The 22,699-nt window shown below is 36.2% G+C and overlaps 1 protein-coding gene across 5 annotated transcripts in view; it reads right to left on the reverse strand.

The window, feature by feature from the left end:
- The window catches only part of KIAA1328 (KIAA1328 ortholog), a 179,932-nt gene that overhangs the window by 138,205 nt on the left and 19,028 nt on the right, over nucleotides 1-22,699 (reverse strand). For all 5 annotated transcript variants that reach the window (XM_042804445.1, XM_033011112.2, XM_033011115.2 and 2 more), the window contains one exon: nucleotides 20,550-20,665. In XM_042804445.1, coding sequence (XP_042660379.1) covers nucleotides 20,550-20,665 — 116 coding nt within the window. The remainder of the gene's footprint in view (nucleotides 1-20,549; nucleotides 20,666-22,699) is intronic.

Consider the following 22,699-nt stretch of genomic DNA (forward strand, 5'->3'; position numbering starts at 1 on the left):
AAACACGCCACTGCAACCTGACAATATTTGGTTCACACATGCACACAATTAAACAGAACCAGCACAGTTACTAGAACATGAGCTTCTGTCACAAGACTGATGTTGTGATTTTAGAAGACAATCCCCAATTTTTATTATAAGTGGTAGTCCTGTAATATTCCTTGAAACAGATCCATATATGCCTATTAAAAAGTGAATGAAAGTTTCTTTTGTGCCTGTATTGTTTATTACAGGATCTCAGTTCTGTTCAAACAAAAGCTTTAGAGTCTGAATTTTTTGCCTAATTAGGAAAAGATAAAGCTACTTTGCTTATAAAGGATAGATTTGCCATTTGGATGCACTTCTGTAAGACAGGAATGAAAACTAGAGAAATATAAAACTGTATGAGAACTGCATTACATTCACATAAAGTGTAGTTTAATAATTCAAGGTTTATTCGGAGGCTTGTTTGCAACTGTAGAAAAGGTCAGGCCTTTTACGAATAAGGTATTAAAGTTTGCACATAAAGTCTAAGGTAAAGATAAATAACAAGGTTTATCCAGTTGCTCAGAGTGTGCAGAGAGTTAAGATTTTTAAATCAACGCAGTGATAACAATATGGATTACTGAAAAGTTTCTGCATAGAGGTCAGAATACATGCACCAAGAGTTCAACTGGAAATCACGAAGTCCAATAACATACAGACTGTGTGAGGGAAGTTTTATTGTTTTAAGAACTTTGTGTCTTCGAATTACACATAGCATCCTTATCTTAAATTTCTCATTGCTCTTCCTTGCACATTTGGGATTTAATATTTTACCAGGCAGACTCCCAAGGTTTTGCATTAAACATTTCTCACACTGTTTAGTGGCAGTCAGATTGAACAAACTGCTAAGTTTGAACCTGGCCTGTGCTGTTCAGAGAAATCCTCATTACACCAACATGCATCTACTCTGGGCAACCATAACTGGATGCAGAGATACATATATCCTGCTGCTCTGGGACTGCTAGCTAAGTATTTGAACACGAACCTGTTTATATTCAAATATATGCACATTTTCAAGTCTAGCTAGGCTCAAACCAACTCATACCAAAACAGTCTGAAACAAGACAATGGGACATCAAAAATAAGACTCAGAGTCTCATATGAGCAGGAACTCAGACATCATTTATTAGTAGCCAACAGAAAACAAAAATGTTCCACAGCTGTAAAAAACACAAAAAGCATGTTTCAGGAAAAGTCAAATGTTAGGCTCATTCAGAAATGCTTTCACATCATCTACTGTACCTTGGAAGGAAAGCAAACATGGAAATTTTCTAAGCCTTAAGGAAGAATTATTTTGTTCTTCTAACCTAAGGTCCACTGATCAAATTCACAGAAGTTTTAGTAGCATAAATTTAATTTCATTAAACCCTTTCTGCTCCTTGATCTAACAAGTGGAAGTGACTGCTTCTTCTGCAAACCCCTACAACCTATCCATACCACCCTCTCAAGTGACTTCTGGTACGAAAGACAGCACCAGAGGAGATCATACACTAGCAGAAGGGGCCACAGCACTGGACTGCATCTAGACAGCTCACCCGCTGGTAGGAATACTTTGACCTTCCACAGTATCTCTACATTTCTTTCAGGTCTGAAGCAAGAGTTACTAGTTTACACCTACTTTAACCAAGAATCAGAAATTATTTTATCCTATGGTTTCCTTCACTTACTTGCACTTTCACATAAACATAATTTTGCTCTGTGGTTTAAACATGATTTATACGCTCCATTTAGCTTTGATTCATAGTTTCTAATAACATCAGTCCATTGTCCAAACACTGCAAGGAGATATTAAACAAGTTTAGATGGTCTGGGGAATTTGCCCACCAACTTTAAACACAGAATAAGTGGTTGCCATAATCTTGTTTCAGATAACTGTTTCAGATAAGCAAAGTATAACTGCAATGTGCCTGCTCAGAACCAAAAAAAAAAAAAAAACTACATTCAAAAAACTGTAAGACACTATTGCAAAAACTTGTATTATTAAAACATGTAAGAGGTTACAGGTTATCCCAAAGAACTGGTACCCAATTTCAAATTATATAGTAGCAGAAAAACAATCACAAATAAAAATTTTAAGTTTTATGAATGATTACTGTCCACAGCTCAATGTAAAGCTCTGTTGCCTTTGTCCAGACTCTATTTTGCTTACTAGCTGCAAAATGTCAGCCTCGGGAGCTTACATTAAGTTGTTAGTGGTTTGGAAATTCAGGTACCTGGTAATATATACATACACACACACACACACACACGCATATATATATTTTTTAAAATAAAATTAACACCATACCTAATAGGTACACAAGTTGGTTTTGAATCCTCCTTACTAACGGGTACACATCTCTGTAGAATAAAGAACACCCTAAAAATGAAGTGTTGAACAGATGGCTTTTTTAAAGAGTCATTTAAATATGTGGCACATGCATGACATGTGCCTTGATTTTCCAGACACTAATTGTTAAATAAGACTTCTGATGTACTCATAAATGCATGGAATTCAATAATCAGTCAAGTATTTAGGCACAAAAGAGAAGTCAGCAGAATTTTATGGATAGACAAAAATCAACTTACCAAAACTAAAATATCTTCTGTACTAAAAACAGTCAGCACTATGAAAAACGGTTAGTATAAGTGCTTGTGCACATACACAGACACATACAGGAAATTGTTTCCATTTCACACCTAAAAGCATAAATATCTTTTAGAACTACACTATTCCTCTTATAAAATCTAAATATTAATAAGCAAATTATTTATGATAAAACTAATTTTTTCCTCCGTTAATATGATATATACTTCTTTGTCACAGCCATCTGATACTCTTTTTTTTTTTTTTTTAATGTTCCATATTGAATATTCTGTTGTCTTTCATCTACCTGTGTATCTTGGGCTTGCCAGTGCTCCTTATTCCAAGCACTCTCCCCAGCATAGTGTCATCAATATTTTGTGACTATACATTCCAACACACACTGATTTCAAATACAGGAAGCATACATACTCCAAACTTGTACATATATTGTTAGGAGACTTCTAGGACCTTATCACATCAAATCATACTAAAGTGACATTAAGGCTGACATTCCTTTTTCTCTAAGCTTCTTTTGAGTAGACATTTAGTAGAAACTTCACACCATTCAGTATTTTAATCAAGAGAGAAAATTAAAAAAAGTTAAGTCTGCTATCTAGGAATAAGATCTATTAGGTCCTGTCTGGACTAGAGAAATGTATTCTTCTAAGAATCAATTTAGTCTTTGCAATGCACTTGTAAAATGTCACATGTTCACACACAGAAAGCATTGCAGATACTGTTAAAACTAGTTTCATTAACTCTAAATGCTATTTCAGTTGGGCTGCATTAATGCCAGCTATGTTAAAGGTTTACTGGCATTGTAGTTCATGCTGGTCAAATAATCATCACTTTCCCCACTTTCCCCTTTGAAATCTGCCCAACTTCACCATTTCTGAGAATTCTGCCAGAAATCTGTGGGATGGGTACCCAAACTGCAGTGCCTTGCACAAAGCACACGTGAGGACAGAGCAAACGTGTGACAGCTTAGAAGGTTCATTAGCAGTGGATGCTGCAGAGCTTAATTTGTTGAGTGAGAAACAATTCAAATTCCTAGCCTAGGGAAAGGATTACAATGATGCCAAAGTCTCCAAATTGGAATAAAAATCTGAACTTCAAATGCAGGTTATCTGGGCAAAGAACTAGAAGCCAGAGAGAAGGGCAGGCTGTGATCCATCCTCTACTGGGAAAGAACAGGATGCCTAAAGATCTCTTTCAGGTCTGTTTTTCTAACATATGCTTCTAACTTAACACCAAAAATTTGTCAAAACCACTTTCCCATCAGAAAAAGAAAAAAACAACCTGCTCAAACTTAAGAAAACCCTATTTCAGAGAGTATTTTCATTTTGCATCCGATGTTCAGTTGCTTGCTGAGATTTTGTATTATCACATATAGAAACTGCCATATTTTGCTTATTACAAAAAGTCACAATGATACGGCAGTAGCTGAAATTCTAAAAGGATGACTGACACCCAGTATTGACATACCATGTATATTGTAATGAAAGACTAACACACTTTTTAAAAAAATAGTTTACTTCCATTATGTCAGAGCACAATCATCAGGATCACAGGATCACAGCACGCACCTCTCACCGTGTCATAAAAGAACATCAATCCAAATCATGGCATCACAAAAAGTCTTCAAATTTGTTTGAAATACATTTTAGTGGAACAAAATTGAAAGTATTAAGTTCTGTCAGGCCAATGAAGACCACCAAACATCTTGCAGTGTGACACCATCCCCATGATGTATCTATCTTATTAATGTGCAGCCGGTGCAGACTAAGGTTAGATGTTAGAATTAATTGCTCTCCTGTTATCATACATGTATCTTGACACTAGGCTTGATATTACAATTAATTCTAAAATTGGATTTATAAACGTGAATCTCTCATGCTCATAGCCCTTTAAAAAAAATGTGTCTTGATGATGATAGTTCTGATACAGAAGCTTGCAGCATGGAAGAACTAGTCCACTACCCACAAACCCAGACAACCTCTAGAAGCCTCACTCTGAGATTAAATTGAGATCCAAGAACCCAAATCCCAAAGGGGAATAACAAAATGTAACAAATTGTAGGGGAAATGTATCTAATATTAATAGACTAGTATTAACTCATAGTTTCTCAACTCTTTCATATTCAACACTACACAATTGACAAAAGGTGGGAGATGAGCAGGAGAAAAGAAATATTGTGTGTATTCACATTGAATTATAGGCGAGTCTCCTCAGTAGACAAGAATAATTCCATGTGCTGCACTCATGATTTGCATTGTGACTGGTTACTGCACTACTTTCTGGACATCTCAACATTACAGACACCAAAGGCATTCTCCAAACACATCGACTGCAGGCCCATCCATAGTGCTGGGTCACAGAGGTTGGGATCCAGATGGGCAAGGCAAACAGTACCAAGGGCAAAGGGGAGGAATGAGCAAATCAGGCTTCAGTGGATCTCTCCAATGAATTCAGCACAGCTTAGACTACAGAGACAGCAAATGGATCATGGCTTATCTTTATTATTTAGCAGGGATATCAGAAAGTTCCAAAGATATACATCCAGAGGCATAATGACGACAGAATGTCTGGAGTAGAAACTGCCAAGATGTCACCTCTAGTTCTCTCCATGTGATATTACCGTATATCTGCAGTCCACAAGGGAGAGGACTGCTTATCCTCACCCATGAAGTTGTCCAAAGAAACTCCAGGAAGTCTTGTACAGAACTCCTCCTATAGGCTTCTCTAAAAGAGGTGACAAGAAAAGCCATTATGTGGCTTCAAAAAAGTCTCTTAAGTCTCTTGAAACTTCCTGCCCCTTCCTACACCCATACTTCTCCTGACTTTCTTCACTCCAATGACAAGCAGCCAACTTTAATAAACTAGATGCTAAGTTCCAAGATATACAAAATATAGGTAAGTGAAACAAATACGGTGATTTACACATTTGCCTTACTGAATCAACCCATAGCAAATACACAACACAACGCTTTCAAGGAAACTTCTAGCATTGAATTACAGACCCACATTAGGCAACACACTTCAGACAGTTAGGCTAATTATCTTTCAGGAAAATTCAGAGAATGTGCATACCATATTGTCTTTTTGAACAGAAAATCCCTTTCCTAGGGAATGAAATTTATCATCTAGCAAGTAGATCCAAAGAGTGCTGAAGAGTTTAACTTTATGTATAATCTCATATATTCTTCATGAGTCTTACAATATAAACTTCTGGCAGATTTACTTATCTTCCATAAGTCTCCAGATTTCACAAGTCCTATTAAAATTCTTGACATTGAAAGAAAAAGAAAGTAGAACACTTTAAGCAATGAAGTATTATAAAAAGAGAAGACAACGAACCACCCTTTATTACAGCTCACAAACACATTTTGGGTTGCTCTTGAGGCCAAAAGATTTACTGGAGACAAAATACCACTGATTCAGCATGCCCACAATAATTTTATGTCAAAACTGTGAACTACAAAGCAAAGCTCCTGCAATGCAGAAGTTACCCACACTTCATCTATTTTTAAGCAGCAGTAGAAAATAATGACTCTTTCAATAAGATATAAATTGCAGAACTTTCCTTTCATATGTTTTATGAAATATTAGCTAAGAATCTATTCTAGTGTCTACAAAGAGAAACCAATATGCCAATGGCAAAAAGCAGCAAATCATCCCCAAGAGGGATAGATGTAGACAAAGACTGAGCCCAGCCAAACACCCAAGGACAGCATTTAGCAACTCTGAATTAATAGCCATTTTTCCTGTATTTTCTTTCAGAATGGTTTTAGCCACATGTTAATTTCCTCAATTACACTGAAGAAAACTTACAACATGAAAAACAAATATGTGACTCATTACATGCATTATACAAAATAAAAATCTGTTGCAGATCAAGATCCCAAACTTCTGATTACTTTACTGGTATTTAAAAGCAAAAAATCATGATGATGGGGAGTAAATCCTGGCTTTGTTGTTGGCAGCACCATTAAGTGATTTGAGACACCAGTAGCTACACAGCTAAATCAGATCCAGATACATGATGCTTTTTGTCTCCAAATTTAAACCATTTTTTAAACCATCAACCAGCTTGATGTCCTTGAACAACTACCAAAATAACATGTGCCATGGTGTCCCACATCCTCTCTGGCTGATGGTAAAGCAAGACTGAACAGTATTCCTAAAAAGAAGAATTGACAAGACACCTTTGACATAGTGAAAGTTGAGAGGCTTATTTAAAGTCAAACCATAATTTGTCTCCTCAGTCATCTCAGCTGCTTAAAAGCACCAGCCTTTAATCATAGCATATACATGCATTTAAATTTGACCTTTGGGGACCTTCCATAACACCAACCAGAAGTTTCACTATGTAGCTTTGCAAAGATGAACTTTACCGAGACAAGTTCCATATGAAAGAAAAAACAAACGCCAATTAGTACACACTACTGTTCTGACTTTGCTAATCTCCCTGACCTTTCAGTCATATTATCCTTCTCAGCTTTGTACCATTTCACCAAGATTTCTAGCCGGTTCTAATCCAGAAGTCAAGCCATTCCCATCATTCATACAACATGCATCGAAGTGACAGAGAAACTTCTCTCACCTTGTCCTCTCTTCTCCCTTTGAGATGAGGAAGGTCTATTGCTCTAATTCCTTCCCCATAAACATTAAATAGAAGGAAGATTTGTTTAAGCAAAACACTGGCACAAGACCAAGAATGTTTAAACTAGCTGTTATTGTGTCTAGCATGGAAATTAAAAGGTGTCAAAAAAACATTACAGGATCTTTTAAAACACTGATCCTTCAAAAAAATAGAACAGTGGAGAAACATAACAAGTGAACCAAAGCAGATATGTACATCTTTATGAACAGAAATATGTTATGAGGATTGCTCAAGAGTGCCAGAAGGTTCCTGATGGTAATCTGTCCCTTGCAGATGAGCCAGAAAAATCTCAGATGTATTCACTGTTCAGTCACAACAATGCAATTATTCTGTTGTTAAATTCTTTGGACTGTCCTGTGGCTGTTTCCAGAAAGAGGAGTGTAATATACAGCAGGAAACTTGACAACATGAGACAAGTTCAATATAAACAGTTCATTAAAATCAGCTAGGATTCATGGGTTGTACAGAGATCCCCAAACATCACAGCAGATGCACCTAAGGCAGTGTACCAAGATGGCTCTCCAAGGAAACCAGGAGTCTTTTCAGGGTAACCAAATCTAGTCTCACACTATCAGATAGTACCATGCAATCCTTTCCACAATCAAACTCTGTCCTGAAGGTAAGTTTATATTACTTGCTCCCATAACTTCTTTCTGCAGATAATTAGAAACACACTTCTAATTATTAATTTCCCTCTATTCACATGACAAATTTATTCAGGAGATTTATTGGCAGGTGAAAGCAAAGAGCATTGGCAGGTTAAATATGGTTATTTGCATTGAAATGTAGCAATAAGGCCTCACAGGACTTGTCCAGTTACCTGAAGTGACAGCTGGATGTCAAGAGCTGTGCTCACTTGAGTCTTATTCTGCACTGTTACAAGATGATGAATAACATCTTTAAAAGCATCTAAGGATCCTTCATCAATGTGGATAACAGTATTTATAGCAACCAAAAAGTTGTCCCTGAAGATAATGAAATATGAAGAAATGCACACAAGCATCTGAGCAGTGTAACTGGAAGAGTTCACGTACTATGAAGGCTGTTAAGTGCTTTGCTCACATTTTTACATAATTACTGAAGTTCTCCTCTCTGAAGAAACTACATGAAAGCAACACACTCCTACTTCAGTATCCCATTCCCTGGATGTAAACAAAATTAGATCTGACAATTATTGTGACCACAGTACACTTTATTTAGCACTTCTTTTATTTTTGCATTTTGGAACATGAGCCATATTCCACTCCTCCTCTTGATGCTTCATAAACAATTTCAAAGTGTCATAGCTTAATGTGCACAAGCCTACTGAAAACAACATCTACAAGAAGATTACTAAATGCCCAAATTGTACTCAAAAACTTCATTTACAGGGCTTCAGCAGACTGCAAGGTGCCACTTCACTGTCAAATTTCAAGCTGAGTTTACAGAACTGCTAGGTGGGGAAAAAATTTAATTTCTATTAACAAGGACTTAAAATATGCAGAAGTCCAATGACAAACTTTCACAATGGCGTTTTCAGATTTCCAAACAGTAACACTAAGTAGTTCACATGGCAAATATGTGGTTTCATTTATCAAAACTGGTGCCAATCTACCAGAAATGAAACTGTACTGGGATACTAAGAAGCCTGGCTGACTGCAAAGTACTGAAAGAAAAGACACATTGCTAGATCAATCATATTTGAACCTTGCTGGAGGTAGATGAATCCAGAAGAAATAGTCTTGGCCTGGCAATTAGATTGAAAGATAATGATCATCTGGAAAGCTTAAAGTCATATTTTAAGATTCCATCACAGCATGCTGACCCTTCCCTTGCTGCACCTGCACTGGCACTGAGCAGGACGCACTGATGTAAACAACACTACTTTTTGATTTCCTGGTTCCTTCAGCCAGGAGAGTTTGAGAAAGTTTTGACAGCCACAATTGTTTTACTCCATTTTATTCTCAATAGTTGGGATATACATCCTTCATCTGGATCATTTTTAAATCACTTCAGTACTTAAACTGTCACACTTGATGCATAATCTGACACCACATAGTTTGAATATTTCAGTTCTATGACTTTTAATTCTGTACCAGTTAATCATATCTTATTTAAAGGTAAAATGTTAATCTTCTGATGTTAAAAATCATCATACTTTACCTTTTTATGGCCGCATATTAAAATAAAGACACTTGCCAATTACTTAGAGCCTTCTTTTCAGGATTCAGATGAGAAGTTGACAAGAGGTCAGCTCAGAATATCTGCAGTACAACAGTCTGCTCTGCATGCCAGACATGTTCTCTTTAAAATTTCCCAGTACTTCACAGCTGATATTGCTTACCCCACTTTGGTGCATCCTATTTTAATCCTAAGAGGTTTACCAAAAAGCACCTTGCTCCAAATCGTTTCCTATAAAGTGGTTGTATGCACTACATTGCAAGCTCAAAACTGTAATAGCAATACTTCAAAGAGCCAATGGTTCTCTCTGAGATAATGAAAGCAAATTTTTTGTTGTTGTTTTAATATTGTGACTTCTTGTGACTTCAAATATAATTCTACACACATCACCAGAATGAGGTCTTAGACTGCAAGCATTTCCCAGCAGGGATTTCTGTCCCTGTACTTGTCTGCAAAGCAACTAGAAAATTGTTAATCATCTATAATTAAAGACTCCATAAGCCCAGAACCCATCAGAGTATATCTCTAGTTTGCTCATGTGGCCCTTTATGCATAAAATATGTCCATTTCAGTCCAAGTACCCTTTTCCATTTGGGTTCCTCCTTCAAACCTTCTGTGACATGCCCAAGAAGAATGGCGTTTTTTAGCATTTATTTTTATATATAAACTGCAATGAAGATGACAGATCTGTGTGACACACTTCTCAGTCATTTGCTCAACCCTAACATTTTGGGGTTTATTTAAGATTTTTTTAGACCAATACAATGTTTGTATTGCTCAAGGCTGAGAGTGTCCCTGAAATGCCGTAACTAAGCAAAGTACATACATTTAACCTTTCATGTTACACAAAGGTCAACAGGCAGTATCCCAAATTTTTATATAGGTAATCAGGAGACAAGACAGCAAAGTAGCCCTATGCCATATATGTTAAGTCAGCAAAAGCACAGAACAGAGCTGGAGATTCACTGGGTTTCCATGCTCATTCACATGGGTTATGTCTGGCTCACAAACAGCATAATATAAGCAAGTCACCCTAAGATAAGGTTCATACAGAACAAGATGCGACATATTAATTTAATTTTAAAATGGAAGAAAAGCAGTGCGGTTTTGGTGGTGGTGTTGATTTTATGTATTTATTTTTATTCTGTCATTTCCACATTCAGAACTGCAATTACTGGCACTATCTCTTAGGTTTTTGATGCTCTGCTTCCACTGTTAACTTCAGTACAAATATCAAAGCTCTTACATACATACAAAGAATCAAAGCAACACTGATCCTACAACAATCACCATCCCTACTTAGTAAGGGCTCATATACCTCTGTCTGTTTGCAAAATTACAAAATAAAAACCAAATAATCTATATTTTAAAAACCTGACAATGTACAATTCCAAATGCACTTCTGCTGACAAGCACCGAGTCTAGCAGCTGAAACTGCTCCCTTCCTGAACCTTCTCTGCAGCGATGGTCTGCTGCCAGGAAAGCCAGTCCATGGACCACTGCCTAGATGGGCAACTTGCTGTACCAGACTCCATGACTCACACATGAGGCAACCTCAAGGTTACAATTTTTATTTTAGCACATAATTACCTTGAATTTTAGAAGATTCTTCCTCCTTCATGCAGAGAATAGTCTCCCACCCTTCATAAAGAAGGTATCTGTTACAACATTTGGAAGTGACTAGTAGGGGTAAAAGCTAAGTTTCATTTCTTACAGATTTTTTAGAATGAAACAAACTATATCTAAAAAGTGCAGATATGCTTTTTTATTTCTTGCAGTTCAAGGGAGGGGGGAGGGAAAAGAATCTCTGATTTGTATATTAAAGCACAAGCATCTGTCCTACTGATGATATTCTAGGGAAGCACATTAGCATAAAATTTAACGATGTCAAATAAGTGGATGTGAAATAGGGACTGCGTAAAGACACTATTTCCAAGCCTGACAGAAACATCACTGTTTAGAAATGCAAATGAAACCATTATGTTCAATAATTATATGAAAATATGAACAGTTCAGCATGTTTTCCAGCCCTGATGGCGGTTAATGGGATGTACGCTTATGTAAATAACTACTATTAAAGCTAATGCTGAAAAAAACTAATAAATTCATACTAAAGCAACTGATTTAGTACGCTTTTAAACCCCAGCAGTGCTCACTTATTAGAAAGGAGTGCATTCTTATGTTTAGAACTCATTACTGTTACAAGTCACTGCAACTCCATCAATTACCATGCATTAATGAAAATGGGACACATACAAAAAAAATTATTGCCTCTCAGCAGTTTTCTTTAAAGACAAAATATAGGGGTATTACCATCATGGGGCTTGAGGGAAACTTATCAGCAACATAATCTTTATTCTACAACTGTACTCCCTGTGCTATAACCCTGGGGTATTTCATGTCACAAGAAGGGGCTAAACTTTATGTAAAACTCTTGACATATATGCAATGAAAGTGACCATACTACCATCAGTAAAAGCTTACCACTTTCACAATTAAAAATGCATTGAGATAAACATATACACACTAGTATGTGAACTGGAAAATGTAGATTTGAGATGAAAAACTCAATTCTTGTAACTAGAGCAAGGAGGTATAATGCAAATAGAATTAAGAACAAAAGGTACAGATGGGAAGTCTTCTATGAAGTTTTGTATCTGGATAAATTCCATTCAGTATAACACTTACACTTTTAATGACCACCTAGAGAGCCATGGAATTAAAACTTCAAGGATGGTATTCATTCCTCTTTGGATGTTTTCTCTAATTTCTCGGGATTACTCAAAAAATTCTTAGCCCTGGTTACACATCACAATTGATAGAGGAAACAAAACCAGTACATTTATTGCTGTTCTAGAAAAAAATCCCTACAGAAATTAAGAGCTGAGATTTATTAAATGTCTCTAACTCTACAACTAACCCACTTTCACTTTCTAAGCAGTCTCTGAAAACAAGGTATTAATGTAACATCCACCAGACTAAGTTTAGCAAAGTTGAAAATGCTTTTATGTTAGTTTCCATTGACTGGCAGTTTAAAATTAAGGATGGGTTTGAACTACCTTAAAAGAGACTATGAGCAAAGAACTGATGCCAAATGCAGAAGATTCACATAGGAAAGTTATCTGTCTAGCCTCAGCTGCTGAAAAACTTCAGTCCAAGATGGCATTCTGCTACTAAAAGTCACAGCACAGACTTGCAACTCACCTGACTACAAAATTGTTGTCAATAAGGACTATGAAACCCCGTAACAATGGAAAGGAAGAAAGAAATAGTTTAAGTTTTTGTCATGAATAAACACTGACGAAGTTCATATAAGCCTATGTCCAATATAATAGCCAATGTTAAATTAATGTTATGTTTAAGTGCAATATACTCTCCACAGTGTAAGACAAAAATAAAGTCTACCCCAGCTTGAAAAATTTACAGTCTAAAAGCAGGTAGCAAAAGTAGCCTTTCAGAGGACCCACAGCTAACAGCAAACACACATGTGATGACAGTCACTGTGACAAATGTTTGATGGGGAGGCGGTGGAAGAAAAAACACAAAACAATATGATTGCTTTCACTAAATATCTGTTAAAAGAGAGGTATGAAGTATTTTGCTATCTAGACCATTAGAACCATTTCATGAGCGAAGGCCACTCTAAGGTTAAAAACAGTAAGACAAATTTGCTACTGATTAATAATAAAGCCATTCATTTTATTCTTCAAATCTAAAGTAATTACAAGCTAGAGCATGGCAAATGGATTTAGCAGAAGCCATTACGTCAGAAGAATCCTTTAAAGAAGAACAGTAATTTAAAAGACTGAACTGAATAATGAACTCTCCTGAACAACAATTATTATGAGATTGATTTATTGAAAGTGTATTTAATCATGCAAGAAATGTTTAAACTTTCCAAAATAGTTCAGGAAGACAGAGAAACCAATAGCAGAGTCAGCCCAACGTCCTCATTATAGTTGAGAAGCTGAAGCAGATGGAGAATTCATTTACTTTGGAAGGATAAAGTACATCAATTTCTCTGAATCCACATTTCTAGTCAATTTGTTACAGTACCAGCTTCAACAATTAATGATCTCATTTTCCCATTTGTGCCTCCTTTTAAGAGATCTCAGTCTTTGTTTCCAAATGAGCCAAATGTCATAAAGGAAAATTTAACTCAAAAAAAAAATCACTTTGAAAGCTCATATGCCTAAAGCCAAATGTTTCAGCAATAGCCCCAAAAGCAGGGGCCAAATTCAGCCAGGTATGTAGCCTGGTCAGTTTAAGTGCCTGGGAAAAGAAAGATCTGCCTTTCACCTGAGACACAGCCCTTCTCACCAGCCTGATTTCTACGGATAAATACATTTTACCTGACCTACTTCAGGTTCTTTCATTATGGTAACTGATGTTGATCTATGAGATTGATATGGCTGAAGCTGCATTTCTAATGACAGGTCTCTCCCATTAAGTTAAGACAGGGGCAGCTCATCATCATATGCAGTTCTGAGATCCACACCAGATAGTTAGTATAGATAATATCATGTCTGTGCTTAAGATACCATTCATCCTCCAGAGATGGAAGACAGGTTGTCTGTGAAGTATGTACCTACCAGTGGCTATTAACAACCTGGCAGAGCAGAAATCTAGCTCTTTAGCCAGTAAGACTGAAGCTCAGAAACATCAAGTCTCTAGTTCCAGGAACAGATCAGCACAGTATAAAAATGTCATGAAACAGAGGAGATGCAGGGATGCTACTTGCCCTCAACCTTCACCTCAGTGGGACTCCCAAGATTCCATGCCAGAGCTGCTGGGTGGAAAAGTCTTCTCTTCTGTCATATACACACAGAACAATGTCATTCCACACTTTACAGTATAAATTATAAAGCAACTCTCCTTTTATCTCACAAATATATTTCTGTTTTGACAGTATCATCTCACACACAATCCTGCACCACTGAGAGTGAGATTTTAGGGCAAAAAGCCTATCCAGCTGATATTCTTTCTGCAGAGGCTAGTGATGGCTGTTTAGATGCTGCCTGTTGATTCTGGATAATTTCAAAACATGGACACTGTGGCTAGCTTGTGCTCTAAGGCACTAGCTAGGATTAAACATAGAAAGCTGAGCTTTAAATGAATCTGCAGTCATTGATCCATTTGAACACTCAACATTACAATATGTTTCACCTTGTTTTAGTTTAAAAGTTCATGAAAAATTCAAAATATCTTATTTACCCAGTAGTCCTTGACTGATTCGTCTACATTTAAGTAGTTCTTAAATACATACATTATTTAGCCAATACTGCTGTTACAGAATAGTATATAAATATTCAGGGACTTTTTAATAAGTTCAGCTTTTATTCAACAGACCATAATGGTTGCTTAGAAACATTTACTGGTAGGAGACATAATAACAGTAAGGGAAACACCTTCAAAGTGTGAAGCAGTTGGATAGAATGGAAGAAAAGGAGCAAAATACTAATTTTTCATTCTCCTCACATGCCTTCACACAAATTATGATGCACAAAAAGACATACAGTATGCATTCCAATATGAAAAATAAGGGAAAAATTTAAAACGATAAGCTGAGGGAGGCAAGTTGAGAAATAGAAGAAAAATTATAATGGTCATTCCAATCCCTCAGTTCGTAATTTGTCAGAAACTACACTACAGAAACTATAACAAAAGCAAAAATCACCCTTAGATTTAGCCAAAGTTAAACTCTAAAATTGTTACCGAGTTCTAAATTAATAGCCTGACTTTCAAAAGCACTAGGCATGGATTGCCTGCAAACAGAAAATTTTAAATATATATATAAAAATTTTCTTCTTGCCTTTTATTATTGGGGATTGGATGGGGAGGACAAGTCAGGGACCCAACTTTCATATATACATACTTAACTATACTGTTAATTTCCATACCCCATTTCTCTATGACATTCTATGTTGTCATTCTGAGCTCAGACTAACCGTTCTTTAGCAAACAGCAGCCCTGGGGAGGCACACACACATATACCTGTTAAGCAGGACACAAGGATCACACATTCAACAAGGCAGAGTGCCAAAGGCTTTCTATGCAAGACCTTTGGTTTTGTTTCTTCACCTGTGATGACAACTCGGTGGGCCAGATTAAAAAAGCAAAGGAAATAGAAGAAGTGTCTATTTCTCTCTCCATTTTCAGGAAAGCAAATTCAACATTACAGAGAAAAGTAAGTATGACAGAACAAACAAGTGAATTCTGCACTCTGATACTTGCTTTTCTATCATTTTCTTCTTTAGCATTAAGTCAGCAACTATTTTTCTTCTGAAAAATAATATTAATTCTACATTAACACAGAAGGATAGGAAAAGGAGAAAATATGTAAATAGCACTAATTTATGAGTAAATGCAAGAGTAATGTAATTAACAGTGCTATGGCAAAACTAAAAACTTTTTATTAAAGACTGTAGATAATAAGATGCCCATTATTCTTCCAGCAAATTAATAATCTATGTCTCACAATATCAGCAAATGAACTGTTTTGGTTAAATTAATATTCATGTTAACTGCATGCAAACTCAAGTAATTAAGTAGTCCTAAGTTACAATATTAAGGACATACGCAAACAGGGTCTGTGATCATTTTAAAGACTAGCCAAGTAAATCATATGGCATTTGTTGTATGAACTTGGCTGGGTATTCAAATCAACTGATCATGTTCAGTCAGAAAATAATTCCAATAAAAAGCTTAAGTAATCCAGCTACATTCTAAATATAAACCAAAACAGCAGTTTAGTAGGGCTGATGAGTTTAAATTTACAAAAAGAATAAAATAAGTTTGCAATAAACAGAATCTCTTCTTCCCTTGTCTCCAAAATTATAATTTCAGCATAACTTAGAATTCAATAATCATTTTTTTTAAAATAAGTTTCTTCTTCCCGAATTAATAAATCTTCACAAAAATGTTAAGATTGTTTTTGCTTCTTTGCTTATGCAACACCATCAAATTTAGATGAAAAAATACTTAATGGTGATAAAAAAAAAAACAGATCTAAAGACCACAACATAATTCTTTGGGCTTTGAAATAACAGAAGTATTTGTTTCTTAATAATCTCATTATTGTAATTTTTTTCCTAGGACATCCATCATGACAGTACTGGGGCATCTTACAAAAGATATTTTCCTGTCTCTTAAATTAAATCATATTTGGGACCGAAATCAATAGGTGCCTAAAAAAAATGCCAGAAAAAAAAAGGAAAGCCAGAAGCTTTTCTCTTAACATCTCCTGGCAGACATGGAAGAAGGGGCAGTACAAGTAGCCTAAGAGCGTAACATGGTACACACGTTCATCCCTTATTCTGAAAATGCAAATGATACAACAAAAATAAGAACGTTGAAGTTGAAAGTCAAACACTGCAAAGGCAGTGCCAGAATTTAGACAGCCACTGGAAGCACAGTTAAGTCACCCGTTATGATCTGGGAATACAGAAGCAAAAACAAGACAAATACTAAGAGTGGATGCTAAGGAAGATACAGAGATAGGTTACACGTGATGAGCCTTCTCACTTGAGCTTAATCCCAAATTCTGTTTCAAAGTTTGGAGGGTGCTAGAACTGAACAGACACATCCCTGCTCTCATCAGCTGTCTCACAATCATCTGACTGATCCTAGGCCACCTGCCTCCATCCTGACTCTTCCCTAACCCTAACTGCTTAACCCAAATACTTTTAAACTCATCAGTCACAGGCTTTACTTCTTTCACATCAGCCATGCCCAGCCCAACCTCCTTTTCCAAGTCTTTCCTTCCATCCAAGTTCTAGTTATCATTTCCCCCATACAGCCTCCACTTATGTATTCCCCTCCACATCCTGTTTAATCTTCCCTTTAAGAAGACCAAATTTTCACTACTTTCTCACCCTCATAGCTGTAAGATGCTTTCATTGTGGAGGGCATCAAAATAGTGGGAGCATCTGTTACTGGATTTTCCAGTTTGGACCCACTGCATGGCGTTTCATAAGAACAGCAAAACATGTCATCACAGCACACACACCTCACACTGCTAAGCATCACATCTCCAAAGAATAGCAGCACTAGAACTTTCTAGGAAAAAAGGCTAACAGAGTTTATAAGGTTTGATCCTCTTTTGGTTTTGAAACTGATTGAAACATTTTTACATTGAGTTTCTTTTGAAATTAGTCAGTTTCAAGCAGGAACATCCTGTGAAAAACTAAGCCAAAATACCTACTTTTGACCAAATTATAAGATAATATGACAGATCTAATGATACTGATTTAGGGAAAATGAGTAGACCAGACAACTACTTGAAATCCCTAATTTTCCTTCATTCTCTGATAATACGTATTTGGCAACCCTGACAAAAGGCTGGCCTATTTATGGTTTACAGTATGCTCATCAGGGTTGTCCTCCATTAACTGTGCAACCTAGTAAGAACTACTGAAATTTCAAAGTTTCAACTGCAATGGAAGGATAGAATTTACTTCCAAGTTTACACAAAATTTTAGTACTTGTTCCCTACCCCAACAGCACTGACCAGTTCCAAAGCAAATGTAAACTTAGGCTGCAGATCGATACTGCTTTTTCAATACTGCTAAGTTACTCAAGGCTTTGAAGTGAGATCACTGCATGTCACCTACTCCTCTACCCCACAAAAGCTCCTGTCAGAGTTCATTAGCAAGGAATTCAAATGCATGGGTCCACATGCTTCTCAAAAAAACAAAAAAAAAACAAAACAATAATCAACCACAACAAAATGAGGAAAATTTTCATTTAAAGTAGGGATTTCAAGCACACAAAGTATATCTTTGCTGCAAGAGTCTTAAGAAAAAAGAAAACAAACAACAAAACACATGATGCTAGTAAAACAAACAAACAAAAAAAAACAACAAAAACCAATTATGCTATTCAAATTAAACCTTTACCAATTTGAAATTACACTTCACTGAATAACTGCATTTATATTAGAAGCACCAATTTATTGGTGTAAGGTAATTTTAAATACTGGGCTAGATAAAGTAATTTTATAGAGAATAAATTAGCTTTGGGAGAGTTAAAAAAAGGTAAGTAAAATTGATTTTACCAGACTTGAAGGTTTTTTCTTACACTATTATACCCCTGATATCTTATTTGCAAAAGAACTCTGTACATTTCAGAAAAGCTTGAAAAATTTCAAGCTGCTGTACTCGAAAATAGCCAGAATCTGTATTCAACTTTGGCAAGTAATTTCTATCACTTCCTGTCTTTGCAACAAGCTTTAAGATTAAAAAATTAACTGGTCAGAGGTACGCCGAGGATCCTGAATCATTCATGTATGATAGACAATTACTGCAGTGGTTAAAATTATATTGGTTTGAATTACAACGTTGTTTTATATTTCTAGATTTTAGAGTTTCATGAAGTGTAAAATTGCATGCATAAACCTTCTGCTATGTCTACCAGAGTTCTGAAAAAGTATTCATGCTTGTGCAATCTATTTCTTGTAAAGGAAAAAAAAAAAAAAAAGGCAAAACAAAAAAAACACTCACAAAAAAAAAAAAAAAAGCAATCATGCCTACTTCCAAGTAGCCAAATAAACCTCAGATGAATTAGTGAAAGCTTTATGTGCATAAATTAAAAAATATTCATCAGGAACATACATCCCACCCACATTTATGAGCTGGCTGAATACACAAGACATAATATACAACAAAGTACTGACTTCAGTGAAATTAACATAAAAGAGTTGTAGTCACGCCTAATGGCTCCTAAATGCATCAGATTTAGTATTTTCCAGGAACTGTTCCATGTTTAGCTAAGCTTGCTGATGTATATATTATTTAGTACAAACAGACCAAATTCTTTCTAACACTGTAAGTGCCCCCAAGCTACAAGGGATCTTCTGGGTCGTCAAGGGCAATCCATTGATGACAGGAACATCACTGAATTCCTTTCATAAGCTAACCAAGCTCCATCACAAAAAAGCTTTTTTTTTTTTTTTTTAAGCCTTCCAGTGCTAAACTGTGAAATATGATTGCTCAAATTTTCAAGAACCCTCCTCTAACTTCTTGTTTAAGTTTGTGGACTGTTTATCTCCATTTCTTTCTGTTCCAATGCTGGCTGATAGCTTAAAGAGTCCCTTTGTGTCTCAGCATTATCTGTCCCACTATTCACCTTACCACCATCTTGACCTACTTCAATATGGCCAGTCACTATTCACAAGCATACACACACACACTTTAGTCACTTCTCAAAAAATAGGCTCTTCAGGCCCACTGTCATCTTAAGTAGCCCCTCTCCACAACTTTTGTCACTAACTTCACTTTTTACTTGAACAAGGGATAACTCAGGACTGAAAACAGTATTTTGCACTAGGTTTCATCAGTGCTTTTTAAAATAGTGTTAGTATCCTCGCTACTTGAAATACAGCTCCTGACAAATCACATAATATTTGCTTTTGTTGTAGTTGCAGCACTGTCTCTTCCACATCCCACTGCAGTCAACTATTAGCCTCCTGAGGAATTAAACAAGAAAGCATCACTATCAAAGATTTGGAAGAGAAATTAACAAGAGAATTTTGTAAAGGTCTGTCACACCACACTGAAGGAAAATTTTAATTCCTGCAACGTTGACTTAGCATGTGATATTCCAGGATTGGGACTAAGCATATGCAGTTTAACAAAAATGGAAGTCACAGCCTGCAAGAAAAGGGAATCAGCTAATTTATATAAAAAACAAAACAAACAAAAGTTACACCAAAAAAAGTCCAAACTGGCTAAACCTCCTAGTACATATATACAGTTTAAATCCCTTCAGTGTAAGTTGTTTTTCTCTGGATCTGGAGAGTACTGAAATACCATGCAAGTTTTAGACCTCAATTACACCAGCCTAACAGGATTAAGTAAAGAAAAATAAATCTATAACCATTTTTAATGCATAAATTCCTTATTGTTACTTTTAGTTGACAAATATATATTTCATAGCAAAACAACATCACAGGAACAGCTGGATGGCAGTCTTAAGCCCAAATGAACCAGTGTCACATGCTGACAAGTTATCTCTCTGATTGTTTTTGAATGGCAGCACATGCAGATTTATTCCCTACCATAAATTAGAACAATTATTTCTCTGTAGTTCACTTTTTATTTCAGACAGTGAGCCCCTGCACATATTTTTAAAGGATATCTTCCCTTTCCTTGATGATAAGTTCATTCTGTTCCTCTAGCTGTCTGATCTTCTTTTCAAATGACTCCTGTTCAGCTTTCAGCCGTTCTTCTGTCACCTCCTTTTCTTCACTTACCCTGAAAAGAATGACAGAAATAAAACTTATGCCCATAACCACAATGCCTGACTTCCAACTCCTCTGCTTTTCAGGTAAATGGATATCAACCTCTCCACCCTTAAACAGGTTAGTCCATCATAATTTTTATTACATTACACTAGAAGATGCATATGACTTTATGCAATGCATTATTTTTTCAGACACTGGTCTCACTAGAGTACATGCACATTAATGGGCAGCATGGAACAACAAAGTAAGGACCTGAACCCACAATTAGATTTGTGCAGTCAGATTCCCTGCAGCCATAACGAAGATGCACTTGGATCCTTACAAGCCTAGGGCATGTAGACAGACAACTCAAATGGGAGAGCTTAGCTGCTGAGACAGGAAGGAAATTGAAAAACTTTTCTGTTTTTTGATCTATTAACTAATCCTTCTTTCACATTTACTGGTCAAATACAAGTCCAGGAAATGAATCATTTTTCTTGTAGTTTTCTCCAAGCAAAACACTCTGTCCTCTTCTGGGGATTTTAAAATATCAAGCTGCAGGAGTAAATTTTCCTTTCTGTCTGGACCATAGCACCCTGTATCTTGCTACTCACTGTAAATAATTGGATCAAGATTAAGAGATGACAATGTGAGAAAGGTTTACAATGATCATTTATTCTGTACCTCAAAAGCAGGCTGTAAAAACAATTATTCTGGTACCACGTAGGCAAGAAGACCATTATGCACAGATGATCCTGTAACTATACTAAAAAACATGTCTTAGAAATCATGGTTCTATAAAAGCTCTACAAAAATATTAAGTAATGAGCTTGGACTAATAAATATTATTTCGCTGCACTTAGGCAATTTCTGTTGCTGAAGGCTCTTAAAGTTCAGTCGTTTATGATGATGAAACAGCTGCCACAACACAGGTGACAGGAGACCAAAGCAGTACAACTTTCAGAAAACTTCAATTTTATCTTCCTTTAAGTGGAACAATCCTATAGGAAGAGGAAATAAAGGAAAAAATATAAAATATATATATAAAGACACTGGACTAAGCCTTTCAGTTGTCCCATCAGACTCATTGATATTATTAACAGAGAACTCCATTCAGGGACTGAGCCATCTATTTGACATCATGATGTTTGCCTTAAGACGACACATATTTGTTCTGATATTCAAGTGGAAAAAACATAAATACCACAACTGGGTCTCTCCGAGGGGGTGAACTATAGACAGGCAGTATTCCCCAACTCTGAGATCAACCCACAGCCTTTCCCACAACAGCTCGAGCAGACTGCATGAAGTTGGAAATAATTAATACTGAAATTCACACCTTTTCTTTACAAACCTGGGGGGAGAAAAATAACATATAGCATATAATAAAATAATGTAGAGCAGTTTGAAAGCTTGAAACAATTAATTGGAAAGTTTCTAAATTACACAAAAAAAAGTGTCATGGATTTAGCATAAAACCATTCTGCTATTCATATGCTCATGGTCTCATTCACAATCCCGTCCCCAGCAGTGTTCATCGACTCATGCCTAGGACCCTTTGCCTCCATTCAAAGGCTGTCAAAAGGGGTGTGCACATATCTAAAAATGAACTATGAAAAGAGAACCAGCTGTATTAACTCTGGGTCCATCCCAACACTTATGTACTCCTTAGTTAAGCAGTTCTTAGTTAAACTTCTGAAAACCATCTGCTATACATCCTTGATCCCCATTGCAGTTACAACTATGGTACATAGGACACAGGCTGCAGACACAGGCTGTTTGTTTTCTCTGAATGTAGATCCATCAGATAAGTGACTAGAGAGCATATGACCTTCCTTTCACATAATCAGTGAAAGAGGAAAGAAGTCTTCCTGTTTCTTAGGGTAGAAAAAAAAAAGAGATAACAGTGAATAAAAATAATCAATCAGAAAAAGACAAAGACAGCAGTGACCACGTAGATGAAAGACAGGCATGAAACAAGAATATGGGAAGAAAAAAAAAAAGATCAGAAGGGAAAGAGAGGACAAGTACCATCTCTGGGGCACTACAATAAGGAAGGAATCTT

Source organism: Tyto alba, unplaced genomic scaffold (assembly GCF_018691265.1).
Source record: "Tyto alba isolate M040663 unplaced genomic scaffold, T.alba_DEE_v4.0 Super-Scaffold_42, whole genome shotgun sequence".
Taxonomy (NCBI): Eukaryota; Metazoa; Chordata; class Aves; order Strigiformes; family Tytonidae; genus Tyto; species Tyto alba.